This window comes from Podarcis pityusensis, assembly GCF_964106645.2.
Source record: "Podarcis pityusensis genome assembly, chromosome: 2".
NCBI classification, from domain to species: domain Eukaryota; kingdom Metazoa; phylum Chordata; class Lepidosauria; order Squamata; family Lacertidae; genus Podarcis; species Podarcis pityusensis.
The window spans coordinates 86,149,548-86,167,473 of record NC_138029.1 but is presented as its reverse complement, the minus strand read 5'-3'; the positions used below and the strand labels follow the sequence as shown (position 1 = coordinate 86,167,473).

General features: G+C 43.6%; 1 protein-coding gene across 10 annotated transcripts in view; it reads right to left on the bottom strand.

The window, feature by feature from the left end:
- Nucleotides 1-12,355, bottom strand: part of MGLL (monoglyceride lipase) — a 90,852-nt gene extending 78,497 nt beyond the window's left edge. The window contains exons 1-2 of one of the 10 annotated variants that reach the window (XM_080996966.1): nt 12,233-12,355; nt 3,270-3,408 (exon numbers count right to left, since the gene is read on the bottom strand). In XM_080996966.1, coding sequence (XP_080853092.1) covers nt 3,270-3,357 — 88 coding nt within the window. In that variant the 5' untranslated portion in view covers nt 3,358-3,408; nt 12,233-12,355. The other 9 variants (XM_080996962.1, XM_080996965.1, XM_080996960.1 and 6 more) reach the window with 9 other exon arrangements.
- Nucleotides 12,356-17,926: the final 5,571 nt, after the last annotated feature.

Below are 17,926 nucleotides of genomic sequence, written 5' to 3'. Positions count from 1 at the left end.
ACTTTCCTGCGAGCGATTTGTGTGCTGCTTTAATTAAAACAAACAGTGTTTCTCTCATTATTAGAAATGAAACAAGACTAAATTAACCCAACCCAGATTACACACCAAGCAGACTGCAACATAACATTTCAAATGGATTTTGACATATTTTCCCACAGATCAAGTTCAACAAGTTGAACAGCTTCTGCAATTGGAAAGACACATCTGCATCGCCCTGTTGAGATACCTGAGCAGTGAAAGCAAAAAACCACCCCACATCCGAAGTGAAAACTTCTAGTCTACCTTACAGCCTGGTGATCACCACCTTCAAAGCAAAATTGTATTTTTCACTGTGATTGTTGGCTCCTGGGTTTGTATACTGAATATAGTGGGAGATGGGGAGATACAGGTAAGTCAGCATTTCACTCAAGACAGGCCACAGGCATGTGGACCAACTGGATTGAAACACAATTCCACACAGATTCAGACATTATTCACTTGCACCAGTGTATCACTTCCCTTCCTCTCCTTTCTTCCCTTTGCTCCAGAGGTTTGGGGAACCCCCAGAAGAAGATTTGAGGAAGGCAAGAGGGGAAAGAGGGAGAGCGTGCAAAATCCTTGCACCAATGGAACACTTGCCGTAACACTACATGGAATTCTATCCTAAACTTCATGAGACTTAATGTTTCTATGCATGTGTGTCAAGTTGGGGAAGTTTACATGTGGTGGCTTTCTCTTTTTATATTCACAAGGGGATATGTATGTGTGAAGCAATTGCCGCTTTAAAGATTCAAAAGTTGCTATGTCACAGAAAAATGCCTGAAACCTACCTAGCAAGTTCTAGAGTTTTTTCTTATGAACACTTAGTCCAACCCTATACTCAACAGGATCAAGGTAAAACAAAACAAAACAAAAAAGAGTCACAAAATATAACTGTCTTCCTCAGTATTATTATAGTTTATCATTAATAATTAGACAAAAGCCGTGGTGCTTCTAAAGAAGAAGCAGGGAATTAAAGGATGCTTTGGAAAGTGTCCAGGAATGAGTTTTCTCCAAGTATCCTAGTATTTCAAGATTGTCCCATGAATGTCGGATGCAGCTGATAAATTATTATTCAGCAACCCACAATTTCCCCCTCTCTCACACATAACTCACAATACATCAGAGGCTAAAAATAAACGGCTCCACACACTTAAGAGCCACTTGTAAGTGAGCAGCCCTGATCCTGTTTACTTTGTTGTCACAAAACTAGGGCAATCTTGCTCTCAATTAACCACTTGGTGTGTGCAGACACCAAGCTACCAGGAGGAACGAAATGCCAAGTTCTAACTTTCACTGCTTTGCCATCCTTTCATTTCTTGATCAAAGACTCATGTGAGCACCACTAATTTGCTAAGAAATTAAACATGAAAGGGGAACGCAATTCTGCAACTCACTGAAGAACACTGTGGGCAGTTAATGATTAATTAGCATTATAATACGTGACAGGCTGGTTTCACAGAAGCAGCTTGTTTTGATTCTGAATTTGTTCAGTAGAGGAAATCTTTAAGGATGATGCCAGAACTCCTGTGGCAAGCAGTGCCAGTAAGTTACCCTCAGGTTTGGCAGAGCTGCCACATGGATCATGTAGTTAAAGTCTGGCCAAGGTAGATGCATTACAGACAACTCCAAATCTTGTAAGGTTTGTCCACTGACCCTGGGAGGACTCTTAGGATAGAGCCTCTAAAATGAACACATCCTTGACTTACAAGTTGCAAAAACGAAAACAAAACAAACCCAGGTGCAAGCTGCTGAAGCAATTCATTTGAAATGATACAGAAGTACCATTTCGGAGGATGGCTTCTGCATGCTGTAAACAACAAAGCACAAGGACTCTACAGGTTTTGTTTCTAGGTGAAAGGTTGAAAGCTTAAGGTAGGCCTTGAATGATGACAAAATTACGCTAATGGAAGCTTTTCATGAATGATATGGGACACAATGCGCTAAAGACAGCAGCTTATAAGAAGAATCAGGAGTCCTTTTTATTCAAAGAACTGCTTTAGTATCCCCAAACTTCAGCAGTTCACAAGTTTTATATGCTAAATAACTGAAGGCAGGAGGAACATAAAACTTCCACAGTCAGACACTGAGCCTTGTAACCTCTCTCTCTTAGGCTCACAGGAAAACACTAGCCAATGATCTTCATAGCTTCAAAAGCTAATGGGAAAGATCACCTAGATCAATTACTTTGTGCTTGCCCCATTGCTGCTCTTTCTAGAAGTGCTGCTGGAGACAAGTTCATAGTCTAGAATGGATCATTGCTCTCACACAATAATGGAAGTTTTATGTTCCTGTCTTCAGCCAGGTGTCGCATCATGTAAAGCTTAACTACTGTAGTTGGGTAGCTACAGAATCCACCGAAACAGGAAAGCTGAATTCCCTACTGTTCCTTGGGTAACCATTTTCCAAATAAGATTTCTTGCCTTGCAATGTAAAAATAAACAGAGCTTATCCTGTTCGCCTGCAGAAAAGACAAAGAGCAGAACAATAGTTTCACTCTTCTATATGTAACTCTCCTCCATTGCTAGAGCTGGCATTTATATTCAACAAGCCAGCTTCAGTAGAGAAAAAGGACAGAAATAACAAAAAATGAGGAAAATCCAGTAGAACCCTATGGCCAAGCTAAAGAGTCATCTCAGTACACAGCTACTATTAGGAAAAGTAAATAATCATGCAACATGTGGGCACCCTTGCCATTGAACTGAGATGTATAACCATTTTAACTTGGCTCTGAAGTTTTTACTTACTTGCCCTAAAATAATGGTAAGGACTGTGCAACCTGAAGCTTCACACAGCTCTGAAACGCAACAGTGTTTGATTAACATATTTATTTACATGTTGATTTTTCTCACGGCATTTGGTTTCACTGGGTTAAGAAACAGAACTGTCCCAATCTTCCAAGCCTTACTCATGTGAGTTGCTTTTAAGGCCTATTCTAATGAGTAGGAGGATGAATGATTAATAGACAGCTCCTCTCTTACCGCAACAGCATGCAATGCCTTACTCAAGATGGGCTTACCAATCGTTATATTAGTGCAATATTTCAACATGCAACATTACTCCATCACAAATACTGAAGGATCAAGGGTGTTACAGCCTTTAAAGTGAAGTTGCTTGGGGCAAGGATCTGTTTGACAAAGAACACATTCTTTGTGCTACTCTCTGTACAGCAAGAACAAACAGGAGTGAAGCTGAATGAAAGGTGTCTTATTTATTTACACACAAGAAATGCTCCCCTTTGCAGTGCTCACCTTGGTGGGGTGGATGGCTTCCAGTATCTGCAGAAAAGGTACTGCCCATCAGCGTTGACCAGATGAGGAAGGTCCCGATATGGGACATTCTGGGGAGTCTTCCGTGGGGAACTTTCCTCTGGCATTCTAGAAGAGTGACCTACAAGGTGTGGAAAGAGGAAATACACACTTTTAAGCATAATTGCTGGAAAGAGTCGGCATGCAAAGGAATCCGTGCATACAGGGAAGAGAGTAATCCACAGATCAACTTGCACTATCCAAGTAAACCTCTTCCACTTTCCAAAGATGCACAAACCTAGGCTGGATTTCTTCTGCTCCATGCAACTGCTCTGCAGATTGAAGGATCACATTTTCTTTTTGCAGGAAGAAAATGCTCAAAGGGTAGAAAGGAGAAAGAGCACCCAACCACACTGCCTCATTATGGCTTGTAGTCCCCCCCCCCCCACTCCTCATCTCCCATCTGTGTTTATTTTCCATCAGTTTAGGGAAGCGGATCTTACACACACAAAAAAGATTTTAGCTGCAATCAAGTGCAAATTGTGAAGCTCCTGTATGGATACAAGAAGCCAGCTGCATAAAAGATTCATCATCTCTCTTTTTTAAAAAAAACAACACACATATCTCCAAAGAACGGCACAAGAGACACTGTAATGAGGTGACTGACACTGCCTTGTTGCTATGATCCTTTCTGACATGTGAGGGAAGGGAGGGTAAAAGAAAACCCCAGACAGAACGTCGTAACAAACCTGATTTCATCCTGTGCACGGTTTGCCGGCATTGCAAGTCAAATGCAATCAAGGAGAGCGCTTTGCACGTCGCCGAGGAGCCGCAGGAACACCCCGCCTAACACCCAGCACCCCGCTAGTGGCTGGATCAATTCTTCACCGTTGCGAACGGCAGCTAACTGAGCCGCTACCAGCAGCAATGCTCACTTCCCACCCCTCCTTTGCAAGCTCCTGTGCTCTACAGGGGCTGGGCTGCCTGCGATCGGTTCTCGCTCTAGCTCTTCCCCCTCCCGCGCTCCTCTTTGCAAGTGCTCTCGCGCGCGCTCTCTCGCAGGAGGAAACTGGTCTTAATCAATTTACCACTTCTTGCTAATTTCAACACTCCCCCACCCCGCGCCGTTCTTCTTAAGCAAATCGCGCGTGTGGGCTGGTGGGAGGAAGAAGGTGGGTGATAAAGTGTAGCCGGGGTGGGGGGAGGAAGCAAGCAAGCAAGCAAGCAACAGTCCGCTTCCCAGAAGCTGCTCTCTCTCTCTACTCGCAACTCGCTCGTACACAAACATCAAAGGCACCTTGAACATTCAGCCATGGACCGGTTAAACTGAAAGTTCCCAGGCGGGGCCGGCTGCAGGTTGCTTTCAAACTTTGCTGCCAATACGAGGTCAAGGGAAGAGATGGAAGGGGGAGGAGAGAGATGTCTTTACTGCTGCGACCCCGGTTGGAAAATACCTGGGGTCCTTCCTGCCTATTCCTTTCCGCAAGATCTGCCTCCAAACAACCCGGGTATTAAAGCCACCGGGTTACTGCATTTGAAAAGCAAGCAACCTTCCCCCCTCTGCTTGTGTGTTTTAGGGCTTCAGGAAAGGCAACGGGGAGACCCGCTTTCTAAATAAGCCTGTGTTGCGGAGCGGCAGCAGCGAGCAAGGAGCAGATTCGGATCCAAGCAGGCGCCCGCCGCGAGAGGACGCGATCCGCAACTCCGCCGAGGCGCGCGCGTTGCCTTTCCCGGTGGAGGCGGGGATTGTGGCGGGCGGGCGGGCGAGAGGAGAGGGCTTCGTTACCAGGTGCCGAGACGCGCCACGCTCGCCGGGCTGCTTGCCGGGGGTGGTGCCAGGCGCGGAGCCGCTCGCTCCGTTCGCAGGCAGGTAGACCTTACAAAGCGGCCGAGGCGCCCGAGGGGTTTATTCTAAGGCCGAGGAAATAAACGCCTTCCCTTTCTGGTAGGGCAGGCGGGCGCACAGGAGGAGGAGGAGCGGCGGCGGCAGAAGGAGCTCTTCCCCACCTCCCCCGCGCCTTGTTGCGAGAGATCTTCCCACTGGTGGCCACGCGCGGAGACCTGGCTTGTGCTGGCCACGCCTGGGGCCGGGTGACTCCCCTGGGGCGCCTGGGCGGAGCCCTTCTTCCTCCTCCCCCGCGCCGAACCCAGAATCTCAGGGCATCGCCTTGTTGGGCGTCAAGGAGGGCAGCGCGGTGCTATTCCTCCTTGGTGGCGCCTCTCGAGGAGGAACTAAGGAGGCCTCCACCTCCGCATACCTAACAAGCACCTCCGCCCGAGGGGGAAAGCTGCCAGTGGACAGGTGGTGCCACTTGGCGGGGGTTCTGAGGGCAGAAGGCCTGGGCCCCGCTCAGTGGCGGACCCTGAGGCTTTTGGGGGGGACTGCAGCTTGAACTGTTAGGGGGGCCTCTTCGCAACCAGCAAGAAGGCCCGGGTAACCATCGTTATCATCTTCACGGGGGTTGCTCCACGACAGAGCACCACGTGTGTGTTTTGTTTCATTTTTAAAAAACAACTTTACTACTACATTTCAGATTTTGATTAAAATTGCTGCACTGGGTTGGCTCACATGAAAAAGTCACGTGTGAATTCCCCCCACCCCCAATGCCTTTATAGTTTTCAAGTTATGAGGAAGATGAAAATTAGGGAAATGTTATATACATGCGGGAATAAAGTCGCTTCTTTATTCATCCCTCCAGGATTAGGGACCCTGGAGATTTAAGCTTCATTAGTTTCATAATAGATCTGGCCCCATTTAGGGGAATGAGCAGGTGAGGGCCAGGAATACAGCACACTTGGCTCATGGCATGGAGACACCACATAATACTGCTATTGAAAAGGGGTGTGGGGTGGTGGTCATAAGATCAAAGTTCAAAATTGCCTAGATCAGGGGTCAGCAAACTTTTTCAGCAGTTGGCCAGTCCACTGTTCCTCAGACCTTGTGGGGGGGCTGGACTATATTTTGAAGGGGGGGAAATGAACGGATTCCTATGCCCCACAAATAATCCAGAGATGCATTTTAAATAAAAGGACACATTCTACTCATGTAAAAACACTCTGATTCCCGGAGCGTCCGTGGGCCTGATTTAGAAGGCGATTGGGCCAGATCCGGCCCCGGGGTCTTAGGTTGCCTACCCATAGCCTAGATGCATCCCTGACTAGTTATTCTAAACAAGGGGAAGGAGCACCAGCACTGATTTACAGAGCCCTCCCCCCCCATACATTTTGTGGCACCCTCTCTCAGCCGCTGATTTTTGAAGGTGTGTGGTTTGAGTAAAATTGGTGGTAGATTGTTTGCGGTTCATGGTTTATTAATCCACCACCACCAACAATCTCTGTAATTTTGAGCACTAAATCTGAGAGTAGCTCCTGGACCTTAGGTACACAGCTGTAATTTATTGTGAATTGCAGTTATGAGTGTTACTATTAATAGTGCCAAGCATAAACAATAATAGGGATTTTGTTTTGCATTCTGAATACATGGGCCTGACTGTGGAGGATACAGTCAGAATTGTATGGAGTATGAGTGTAAGCTTTGGAAAGTCTCCTGTTCAAATGCTGCCTGAGCGATAAACTCATTAGGTGACCTCAGCCCCACGGCTCTAATGTGTATAATAATAATAATAATAATAATAATAATAATAATAATGTTACGCATGGCATACAAAAGGACAAACAGCAGCCAGTTGTCATAGGTAGTTAAAGGACCAAATATCCAGCTACATGAAAGTAGCTTCATATGCTTGTTCTGATATACCATTCAGAATTATTGAGTTTATCTATGTAGAATACACTGTACAAAGGCTGCTCATATATGCTACTATTAATGGTCTCCTGAGTCCACTAAAAAATTAAAAAGCACAGAGAGTCGCTCAGAAATTTTTATGTTATATGGTGGCACACAAATGTCATTAATAAATAAATATACATTCAAATCACAAACTTCAACATCAGAACATATAATCTCATATATTTATCTAGATATGGATGTTTGGAACTACAGCTCCCACCAGCCCCAACCATCTGGCTAGCTGGGGCTTATGGGAGTTTTAATCCAGAATACCTGGAGGGCACCAGGTTGGCAAAGTCTGGCCTAGAATAACAGATGCAATGGGAGATGCCATTTTCTCTAAAGGATTGCTTTTCATCCTAAAAAGTGAAGTCCTTGTAGAATACTGTGAGCTTTATGAGTTGTACTTGTGGTCAGATAACTATAATAAAAATGTAGGCCAACTTTGTTACGAACAAATTGAGTGAAAAGTTATTTATGGCAATTAACTTTGACTTAAGAGCGAAAGTTACTTCTTGATTTAATGAGGACTTCATGTAAATGTTTAAAACTCTCCCATGAAAAACAGTGGTATATAAAGGGCTCAGTTTCTGTTAGATTGTGTCCTTAAAATAGTCTACTGCCTTCTACTTCTTATGAGGCCTAGATGGGCTCTCTCTTTGCTTCAAAACTGCTGCATTATTTCAGTGATTTTTGAACTGCTAAAATCCTAAGGCTCCAGCTGGATCTGAACACTTCTGGCTCATGAAATCTACATTCTCTCAAGTGACTGAAGATCTAATGGCATGGTAACAAACAAGTCAAACAAGTGAATCTTTCAGAGCATGTGCCAGATTTTCCTAATCCCAACAGACTCTGTTGGGATTTTGAAATGTTGCCTTCATATTATGCCATTTCCTGCAATCCAGAAAGCTAATCAATGCCTTGAGATGCCACAGAATGTCTTGTCTGTTTTCAAGGATGCTTCACAAATACAAAATGTCGCTGCTCACATTTTCAAAACAAAGGGATATACTAGCAAAGCTGATCAGAGCCTTATTATGTATTGGTTCTGCAGAAGAAATATATATAAAGCAAAGGAGATGGATAGCATTATTCACACAAAACAAGCAAGGAAATGATAGAAGCAAGCTGCTGGGCTGTAAAGAATTCTTCAGGCTGATGTGCATTATTAAAATGAGGATTCAGGAGCACTTCTAAACTGTTAGCTTGCTATGTCAGGGCAGTGCAGCCTCATATAAAATATTTCTATGGAAGCCGCCCAGAGTGGCTGGGGAAACCCAGCCAGATGGGCGGAGTACAAATAATAAATTATTATTATTATTATTATATAAAATAGGCTGAACACCATCTCCCTGGACATAACCAGGACATGCCCACAGCACCACCATCTTGTCATGATTCAACTGTAGTTTATTGGCACGCATTCAGCCAGCCTTTGCTTTTTCTTATATGATTCTGCCAAGACACGCTGTCTAAACACAGTTCAATTACATTCTGTTTAGTATAACCTTCCATACAGATGAAACATCAACAGAGTAACATTCCATCACCTTCCATTGGGGGCATTCTTCTTTGGAGATCCTTCCAAAGTAATTGTAAAAGCCAACCCCTTCTGAACATCCCAAAAATTATGTAAGGATGTTTTGGTTTGGTTCCGTTTATGAACTTCTGGAATACACAACTGCCAAGGTCAAGATTAACTGAAGCTACTCTGATGCTGAAGTAACCATGGGAGGGCAATCACACAGGCATGTCTCTGGATTAAATATAGGATGGGACTGGCACCTCCAAAGATCCCCTGATGCTTGTTGAAGTAGTGCAATCATGAGCTATAAAATAAAACAAAATCAGGTACAATGTTTTATTATGTTTCATACTTTCCTCTGAATATTTTATTTTGAGCACATTCTATGCAACCTACTGGGAAAATGGGTAGTCAAACCTTTTCAGCCTCATAATGCAGCCAATTATATATTTTTCTTTCTTTCAAATGCCTATCAATGTCCAATAGCCTCTAGCACCTTAAGAATTACAGTAAACAGTATCTGAAAAACTAGGCATTGTGCCCAGGTAAATTTCAAATATGGAACAAAAGCCAAGGAGTGGAAATGAAAATGCCAACAACAACAACAACAAATTGAAAAAGTACTCTCAAACCACATTAATAATAAAAAAGAAATCCAAAGCAGATTTTCCTCCTTTTATAGCTTATATGAAATCACATAAAAGGATTTTATTAAAACTTCAAATAGTAAAAAGCAAAATTACAGACTTCCACATATTGTAACATTTTCGGAGTCCATGAATTTCTTCAATAAGGAGAATGGAGGCCTCCAAACAATGGGGCAATGGGGGAAAGAGCCTTTTAAACTTTTGAGTATAAAATGTCTTTAATAAAACTAATAAATTAAAATGACTTATTTGTCAACCAGCTGTAATTGCGTGATGTGCTATTTAAAAGATTCAGGAAGTGTCAAATCACCTTTCGGATTTATGTAAAACGTGCAATGAACTTTTGGGTTACAATGTGTGTTAATCAGTAGTTCCTGTGAAAGCAAATTCAGGGTGCTAAAAACAGAAATGAGATTGCAGAGAGCTCTAAAGGGATCTCGCCAAGCTAGGGGTTGGTTTCAGACTTCATTCCTGCCACTGAGCATCACCTGAGCAGAGTTCTGCTCCCAGGATGCTCTTGCCAGCGCTTTTGCCAACCCCCTCCTCTCGTTGGAGCCTCCACCGGCCATCTAGTGCCCTCTCACACAGTTCCAGAGGATCAGGGAACCTACCTGAATAGTGTGGGAGGTGGTGCAGGAGCACCAGAACAGGGAAGGAGCCTTTATATCCATCTATAGAAGGCAAAGTCTGGATCCTGAGCAAATGGGCAGTAAAGTTCAATGGCACATGAATGCAGATGCCAGACTCTTCAATTCAGTAGTTGGGGCACTAAACCAGCATCACGAGAAGCAACCACAGCAGATACCTTGCAAAAGCAGGTGTCCTTTTCGCCCCAGAATTATACCATGACTCCGGCTGTGTGCATAACCCTGTTTAGCCCGGATTGCAACCAGCAGTGGTATAAAGAGATGTGGGTCTGCTGTGTGCAGTACAATACAGGCTGTAAAGAATGTGCCACATGCACCAGCATCCCTGTTCAAAGCTTCGTTGCTGAAAAATGCAGGAAGTAAAAAGACAGCTCACCAATAGAAGTGGAGATTGCCCTGAACGAGACTTACATTTAAACAGAAGTTGTTACTTGCTTACTGTATGTTTCGGATGGATAAAGTACCTGCGGTGCTAAAATGAAAATGTAATGCATGCCAATATGTACAAAAACCCTCCCATGGTAGGATAAAGGGCCATAGCTCAGTAGCAGAACCCATGCTTTGCATGTAGACAGTCCCAGGTTCATTCCTCGGGGTCTCCAGGTAAGGCTAGGAAAAATCTGCCTGAAACCCTGGCAATCCACTGCCAGTTACTGCAGACAAGGCTGAACTAAATGGAACAATGGCAGCTTCCTACACCCTAGGTTACCCCATGTTCTAATAAAATGCCAAGTTCTCGGGTTTGATTCCCTTACGTGCCACTTGCATATTCCTGAATTGCAGGGGGTTGCACCAGATGATCCTCAGGTGCCCTTCCAACTCTACAATTCTATGATACCTATTTCCCATTTCTTCCTCGATAGCCCTGGGTATGCAAGGAATGCAGAATCACCCTCTGCATATTTTGGATTAATGCCATTGCAGACACACCTCTTGTACTCTGACACAACCATAGGAGAAATTAATGAGCAGCAGCTGGCTGGCGGCCTGCTGTTCATCCTGGTTTAGATCCTGAAATAAGAATGGCCACCTGAGGAAATTCCATAGTGAAGGAGAAAGGGATCCCAACTGTGCAAGGTCATGTCAAAATATAGATGTCCCGGTCAGCCGTGGCTGCTTGCTGAGAATTCCAAGCAGTTCTGCCTGTATGGGAACAGCCAGAGGCAGGTGACCCTGTTGCTGCATCTCACTAAGGACTTTGTGGAAGCACACACGCTAAAGCCAGCAACATTTTCAATTGCAGCCTTGAACAAATGGCATGTTTACATATAATTGTTCTAGCAGGGTCATGTTTGCTTGTTGGTATACATAAAGGTTTGGTTCCCCAAAGGGAGTTCACCACATGACAGTTTCCATTGAGTCATAATGGAAATGTCATTCCCCTTTCTGGTATTGTTACATTACACCGGGGAACGAGGGGGGGGGGGCGGGGGCGGGGCGGGATGGCTATACTTGCTAGGCGAATAAAATTACCTTCTCTTTCTCATCATCTTCCACAAAACAGGAAGTAAGAAATAAAAGTAGACACAGTGGCCTCTGAGATATGTACAAGGAATAAATACTTTTTGCCTACTTCCTGGACACATACCACTCGCAGGCTTACTCATGAGACAATTACAAGAAGTTCTCATTTCCCTGTCATGTAATGAAGAGTTGGAGCCCTTTCTTTCCCCCACTTTGAATCCCCTCCATTTCTGTCTATGGGATAAACTGCTATATTTGGGTATTGCAGATATTTTCTAATGGTACATCACAGGATGCCTGCTCAAAACTACTTCAGGTGTGATAGCCCTTAATATTCATATTGAAAAGATGAGTTGGCAACCAACATTAGGTATATTCATCTCTCCATCTTTGAAGCCCTAGCACAAGGGTGGCTAAGCCATGGCCCACGTTTGCCCCCAAAGTTTTTATGGTTCCCAAGACACCCTCAAATTTGTTGTTTTCTAATGAAGCTAAGAAAAAAATGACATGCCCCACCCCCCGTGATGCCAAAAGGTATATTTGTGGCTCTCCAAGCCCTTTGCCCATTTTTCTTTCTTTCCTGAGTGCCCCCACAGTAACCCCACTGTGATACTAAAAGTATTTTGGGAGGTCCCTGAAGGGCTCCCGAAAGTTATCCTTTAAAATAACTGTCTATTCCCACAGATCCCTTGTTGCGAGTCTGTTATTCCAAAAGCTTTTTCTTCCCACCCCCCAAAAATGTGCACTTTCAAAAACCCATGTTGATGTGCAACTCCCAGAGGGTCCACCATGAGTCAATGTGACCCTTGGCCCCCCAAAGGCTAGTCACCTCTATCCTAGCTAAAGACGATTACTTGTGCGTAATTCATGTTGTAATTTTGCTTGTTTACCTTATGATGCAATTGTTTAGTGGTTTTTCTGGTTGGCCATTATCCTGGCTACCTTCCTCTGGACTGTTAGTAGCTGTATTGTATTTGCATTGTAAATGTATTTCACAAAGAATAAATGCTACTGGGGAAAGGAGGTGGCAGTTGGCAGTTGGTTGGTTATTCCATTAGTTCATTCTTTGAGAATGTGGGAGCGTGGTGACTTCGAGCAGACACTTTCTGCAGGAGTTTGTGAGGACAGCCAAGTTGTGGATAAATAACTTACGCACTGCTATGAAGAAGTTTTGAAAACAAAAGGACTAAACCCTCTCTTGGACTCAGGGAAGAGAAACGCATTGTATTCATATATGAGAATATATGAGAATATTTGTTGTTCAACTGCTGCCAACCTGACAAGTAAAGATTTATTTTCAAGTTTGTGTAAGGAATATGTCAATTGGTAAAGTATGAGACTATTAATCTCAGGATCGTGGGTTTGAGCCCCACGTTGCGCAAAAGATTCCTGCATTGCAAAGGGCTAAACTAGATGACCCTCATGGTACCTTCCAACTCTATGATTCTATGATTTTATGATGAATATCTAACACGGACTTGCTCCAGTTTGTCAAAATCCTTAATATGTGACATCTAGAACGGGGAAACAGTACTCCCAACTCTTTCTATTTTCTCAATGCAAGCTGCCTGGGTAGTTTGGGGTCAGTCACTCTCTCTCAGCCTAACCTACCACACAGGATTGTTGTGAATATAACATTTGCTTGCTTGTTTGCTTGTTTCACTGCATTTATCTCCCACCCTTTTCTCCAAGGAGCCTATGGTGGAATATATGGTTCTAGAGAGCCAGTGTGGTGTAGTGGTTAAGAGCGGTAGTCACATAATTTGGGGAACCGGGTTCGCGTCTCCGCTCCTCCACATTCAGCTGCTGGGTGACCTTGGGCCAGTCAGACTTCTTTGAAGTCTCTCAGCCCCACTCACCTCACAGAGTGTTTGTTGTGGGGGAGGAAGGGAAAGGAGATTGTTATCCGCTTTGAGACTCCTGAAGGGGAGTGAAAGGCGGGATATCAAATCCAAACTCTTCTTCTTCTTCTTCTTCTTCTTCTTCTTCTTCTTCTTCTTCTTCTTCTTCTTCTTCCTCATTTAATCCCCATAACAACCCAGGGGGAGGAGACCATGCCCACCATCCCAAGTTGTTCCTTGCAGGAAAGATGAGCTAAAAATAAAAACCAATCAATCACATAAAATGCACATTACTGCTGTCTGATTATAAATGCTTTTAGCGATTGTGAGCTTGGAACTTGGAGATGCTATTTATTTGGATTAACCAGAAGCAAAAACAGGGGAAGGCAGAGTACGATTCTGTCTACATCAGGCTTGGTGGCTGCCTTCTCAAATTCAGAGAGTAACTGTAGAAAAAGTAATGTGTGTATCAAAGGAGCTTGGTTTGCTGTGAGCGTGATCTTACTTGAATATGAGAGAACTCCTGCCTAACCCAGCTAAGTACCCAACATTGCCATTTACTTAAAAGGCATGTATAATGCAAATGGGACCACTTGTGTCTTCTGTGTGTGTTAGGCAGGTGCTTAAGTGCTTTGCTGGAAGAAACTGTACTGGCTGCGCGGCATCGTGTAGAATCAAACCCCTCATGCGTACAAACGGCACATCTCACTCCCACTATATTTGCATGAATGCAATGAACCCAAGCTGGTATGTTGTTAAGAGGGTAAATGATGCCAGGGGTGTTTGGGGTGGGTGGGGGTGGTTTCCTTTTAATAGAGGAAAGAAATCAACTGCATATAATTAGAGCAGGGTATATAGTAGGTGTTGTGAGAACAATGGAGGAAAGAAGTAGAAATGAGTGGGGGAAGTACAGACTGAAGAGAGAGAGAAAGGTCATAAAGAGGGGGTGAGAAGACAGTGTTGTGCCTGTCGCTACACATTCACAGCAGGATTTGCAAAGGATTACTTCATTTTGGCATCCACAGGTAAATAGAATTTATAAGATCCTTCTGCTCCACTTCACTGCAGCAACCTCTTTAATTGCAGAAGGGTAATTTGATTTGTGAAGAAGATTTAATCAGATGCATGTGCCAAGCCATTTGCAATTCTGCTGAATAGGCGCATGAAGATCTACTTCACTGATTATGACAATGGCAATGTGTAGGAAAAAAATTATGCAAGAAGCAGTATTAATGTCAAATCTGGGAAATATGGATAGGACAAAGAAACATTAAGAACGAGCCATGTCTCTAAGTTAAGATATCAGGAAACTGCTAGGAAGAGCAGCAGACAAAGGAAACAAGGGGATATGAAGCATGAACAAGAGGAATTTGCATGTGTGGGGGAAATCCCACACACAGAGTGCTCCAATAACATGCAAAGTGGCTTGAGAAAGGGGCATCCAAAATGCTCACATGATCCAAGTGACCTGCTTATAAATGGCAGAGAAGTCATTAACCAGTCTCCTGGGAGAGATGGGACATTAAGGAGAGGACCAGGTTACTGGAAGAGATATGATTCTTGATACCCAAGGATGGATGCCAGCACAAAGTACTGTACACAAAGGATGTAGCACAAAGCATGGGTACAGGCTGGAAAAATATCAACATTTAGCCTACCCTGCAGATTCACAAATACATTTTTGTGTGTGCATCAGATGCTTTGGCCCCACAAGATAATGTCGAAAAGAACTGAAAACCACTGTGTTGGATTTTGGGCCACACTAGACTGGTGTTTTTTGTGGTTACTGTATATTCTGCAACATATCAACAGTGCAATGACAGTGCATTAGTGGTGGGTTTATAATGGACACATCATTTGGCTTTATTAGTTCTGCAATGATTCGCCAATGTTACCACATTAGTGCCATCTGGAAGGACACTCTTGCACTACAACACAACAAAGACTGGTCAAAAAAATAATCTGGATCATTTGTAGTATAAAAACATGCAAGATGTAAACAGGAACTTAAATGCACTGATTGGAAATGAAGTAGTATGATTGCTGCAAAACTTTTGCAGGCATAAACAGCATTGATGGTGGGATCACATATAACTGCCCCACTACCATCGTAATCACAAATCATTGGGAATGCACAATAAAAAGGGTGTTTGGAGGGACTCTTTGTGTCATTGCTACCTCTCACTCTTGCCACCTCTCACTCTTGTTCAAGACCCAAGGCTACACAAATGTCTGGAATCCATGAAGGTCCATGAGATGCTCTGGATTCTAGAAAGGTCTCTGGGATATTATATTATTATATTATTATATTATATTATTATATTATTATATTATTATATTATTATATTATATTATATTACATTATATTATATTATATTATATTATATTATATTATTATTATATTATATTATATTATATTATATTATATTATAAATTCCTAGGGAGGGATGCGGTGGCGCTGTGGGTTAAACCACTGAGCCTAGGACTTGCCGACCAGAAGGTCGGTGGTTTGAATCCCTGCGACAGGGTGAGCTCCCGTTGCTCGGTCCCTGCTCCTGCCAACCTAGCAGTTTGAAAGCACGTCAAAGTGCAAGTAGATAAATAGGTACTGCTCTAGCAGGAAGGTAAACGGTGTTTCCGTGCGCTGCTCTGGTTTGCCAGAAGGGGCTTAGTCATGCTGGCCACATGACCTGGAAGCTGTACGCCAGCTCCCTTGGCCAAAAAAGCGAGATGAGCACCGCAACCCCAGAGTCGGTCACAGGTCCCTTTACCTTTACTATAAATTCCTAGAGAAAAAAACAATATAGAGAAATAGGAGCTACTCTCGGATCCTATCATTACTATAAATCAACACATATGAATGGCTACAGAGCAAAACAGGCACTCTAGTGCTTGGCCTAGACAGAGCATCCTTGAAAAGCATCTGGCCTTAAAAAAGTCTGCTTGCACCTCATAAGTTCAGCTAGTTAACACTTTAAGAATCATGAGCATAGGCAGCATTTATCGATAGTTGGGTGGTCCTTGACAAAGGTGAATGTGACATTTATCTTAAACAGATGCTGGGTGGTCCTTGGCTACAGCATACAGTGAATAAGCAAAGCCTTATCCTTAAGCAAGAAACACATGTAGCAGGGAATCTCTACCAGGGCGTAGCTGACCCTAAAGACAATAAAGCTAATGGTAAAGCTCTTACTGGGGGTCTAATGACATGTCTACATGGCTGTGTTCCACACTATCATTATGGCACTAAACCAGAAGCAAGGGGAACACATGGAAAGCATCTCCTCCAAAGCAGACATAATTTCCATCCCCTGTGAAATCAGAAAGTTGGTTGTGCAGATTGGGTGGCCAGTACTGATATCTAACCAATTCCTTTTTGCACTGTGACTGCCAGGAACAGAAGGGGAATAAGAGACAAAATATTGACATCACTGTCCAAATACACTGCATGGAACACACAGTCAAGCCCTTTCCATGCCTCATGCCAGTATGCCACAATGGAACCCTTCGTGTGAGCATTAAAAACAAACAAACTATGCCCACAAGGCATTCTCACAGCTTCCTAATTCTTTCTTTCTTTTTATTTTTAGCATTGATATGTTGTAATAAATAGATTCCCTTTTTTCCTTCCTGTTAAAGCTTTGCCAATGGTCTCTCATATCTCCCCCATCCAATATTATATTTTGTTGTATTAAAGGACACCATCCGCTGGAAAGGCCTTGTGTGCATGCTCCATCGAAATGAATGGGAGTGGCTCTAACTGCCAAATTTGCTTGCATAATCCCCATTTAATTGCGTAATCCCAATTCAGGACCACAATACCACAAGGACCACCAGTCTCCATATGAACAGCCCCGGACCCATCATCTAAGGCCCTTTTTTGTGTGCCTCCTACACAAGAGATCCAGGGGGTGGAAACACAAGAATGGGCCTTTTCTTCAGTGGCTCCCTACTTGTCAAATAAGCTCACCCGGGAGGCTCACCTGGCACCCTCATTGCATATATTTAATATATTTAGGCATTTCTCTATAACCAGACTTTTGGCTGATTAACATTATATGGTCTTTAAATGTGTCAAAGGGGGGGAGGGTTCTTAGTTTGTATTTGCTTTATTATGTATTTTGTGTTCTCATTTTGTATTTTTATGAGGGGAACCGCCCTGTGATTTTCAGATGAAGGTTGGTTAATAATAATAATAATAATAATAATAATAATAATAATAGGAACTATGCAGTGTTGAGCATGTGCTTTTATGTAGCTTCCACTCCTTTCCATGAGGGTTGTATGGGAGGACTTCTTGGTCGGTTGTATTCAAAGTAAACTTCTGAAGAATCTTTGATATTACATTCTAAATGTTCTAATATAAATAAATATGTTCATATATAAATATATAGGGACGCGGGTGGCGCTGTGGGTAAAACCTCAGTGCCTAGGACTTGCCGATCGTATGGTCGGCAGTTCAAATCCCCGCGGCAGGGTGAGCTCCTGTCGTTCGGTCCCAGCTCCTGCCCACCTAGCAGTTCGAAAGCACTCTTAAGTGGAAGTAGATAAATAGGTACCGCTTTAAAGCGGGAAGGTAAACGGCGTTTCCGTGTGCTGCGCTGGTGCTGGCTCGCCAGTTGCAGCTTCGTCACGCTGGCCACGTGACCTGGAAGTGTCTTCGGACAGCGCCGGCTCACGGCCTCTAGAGAGAGATGAGCACGCAACCCTAGAGTCGGACACGACTGGCCTGTATGGGCAGGG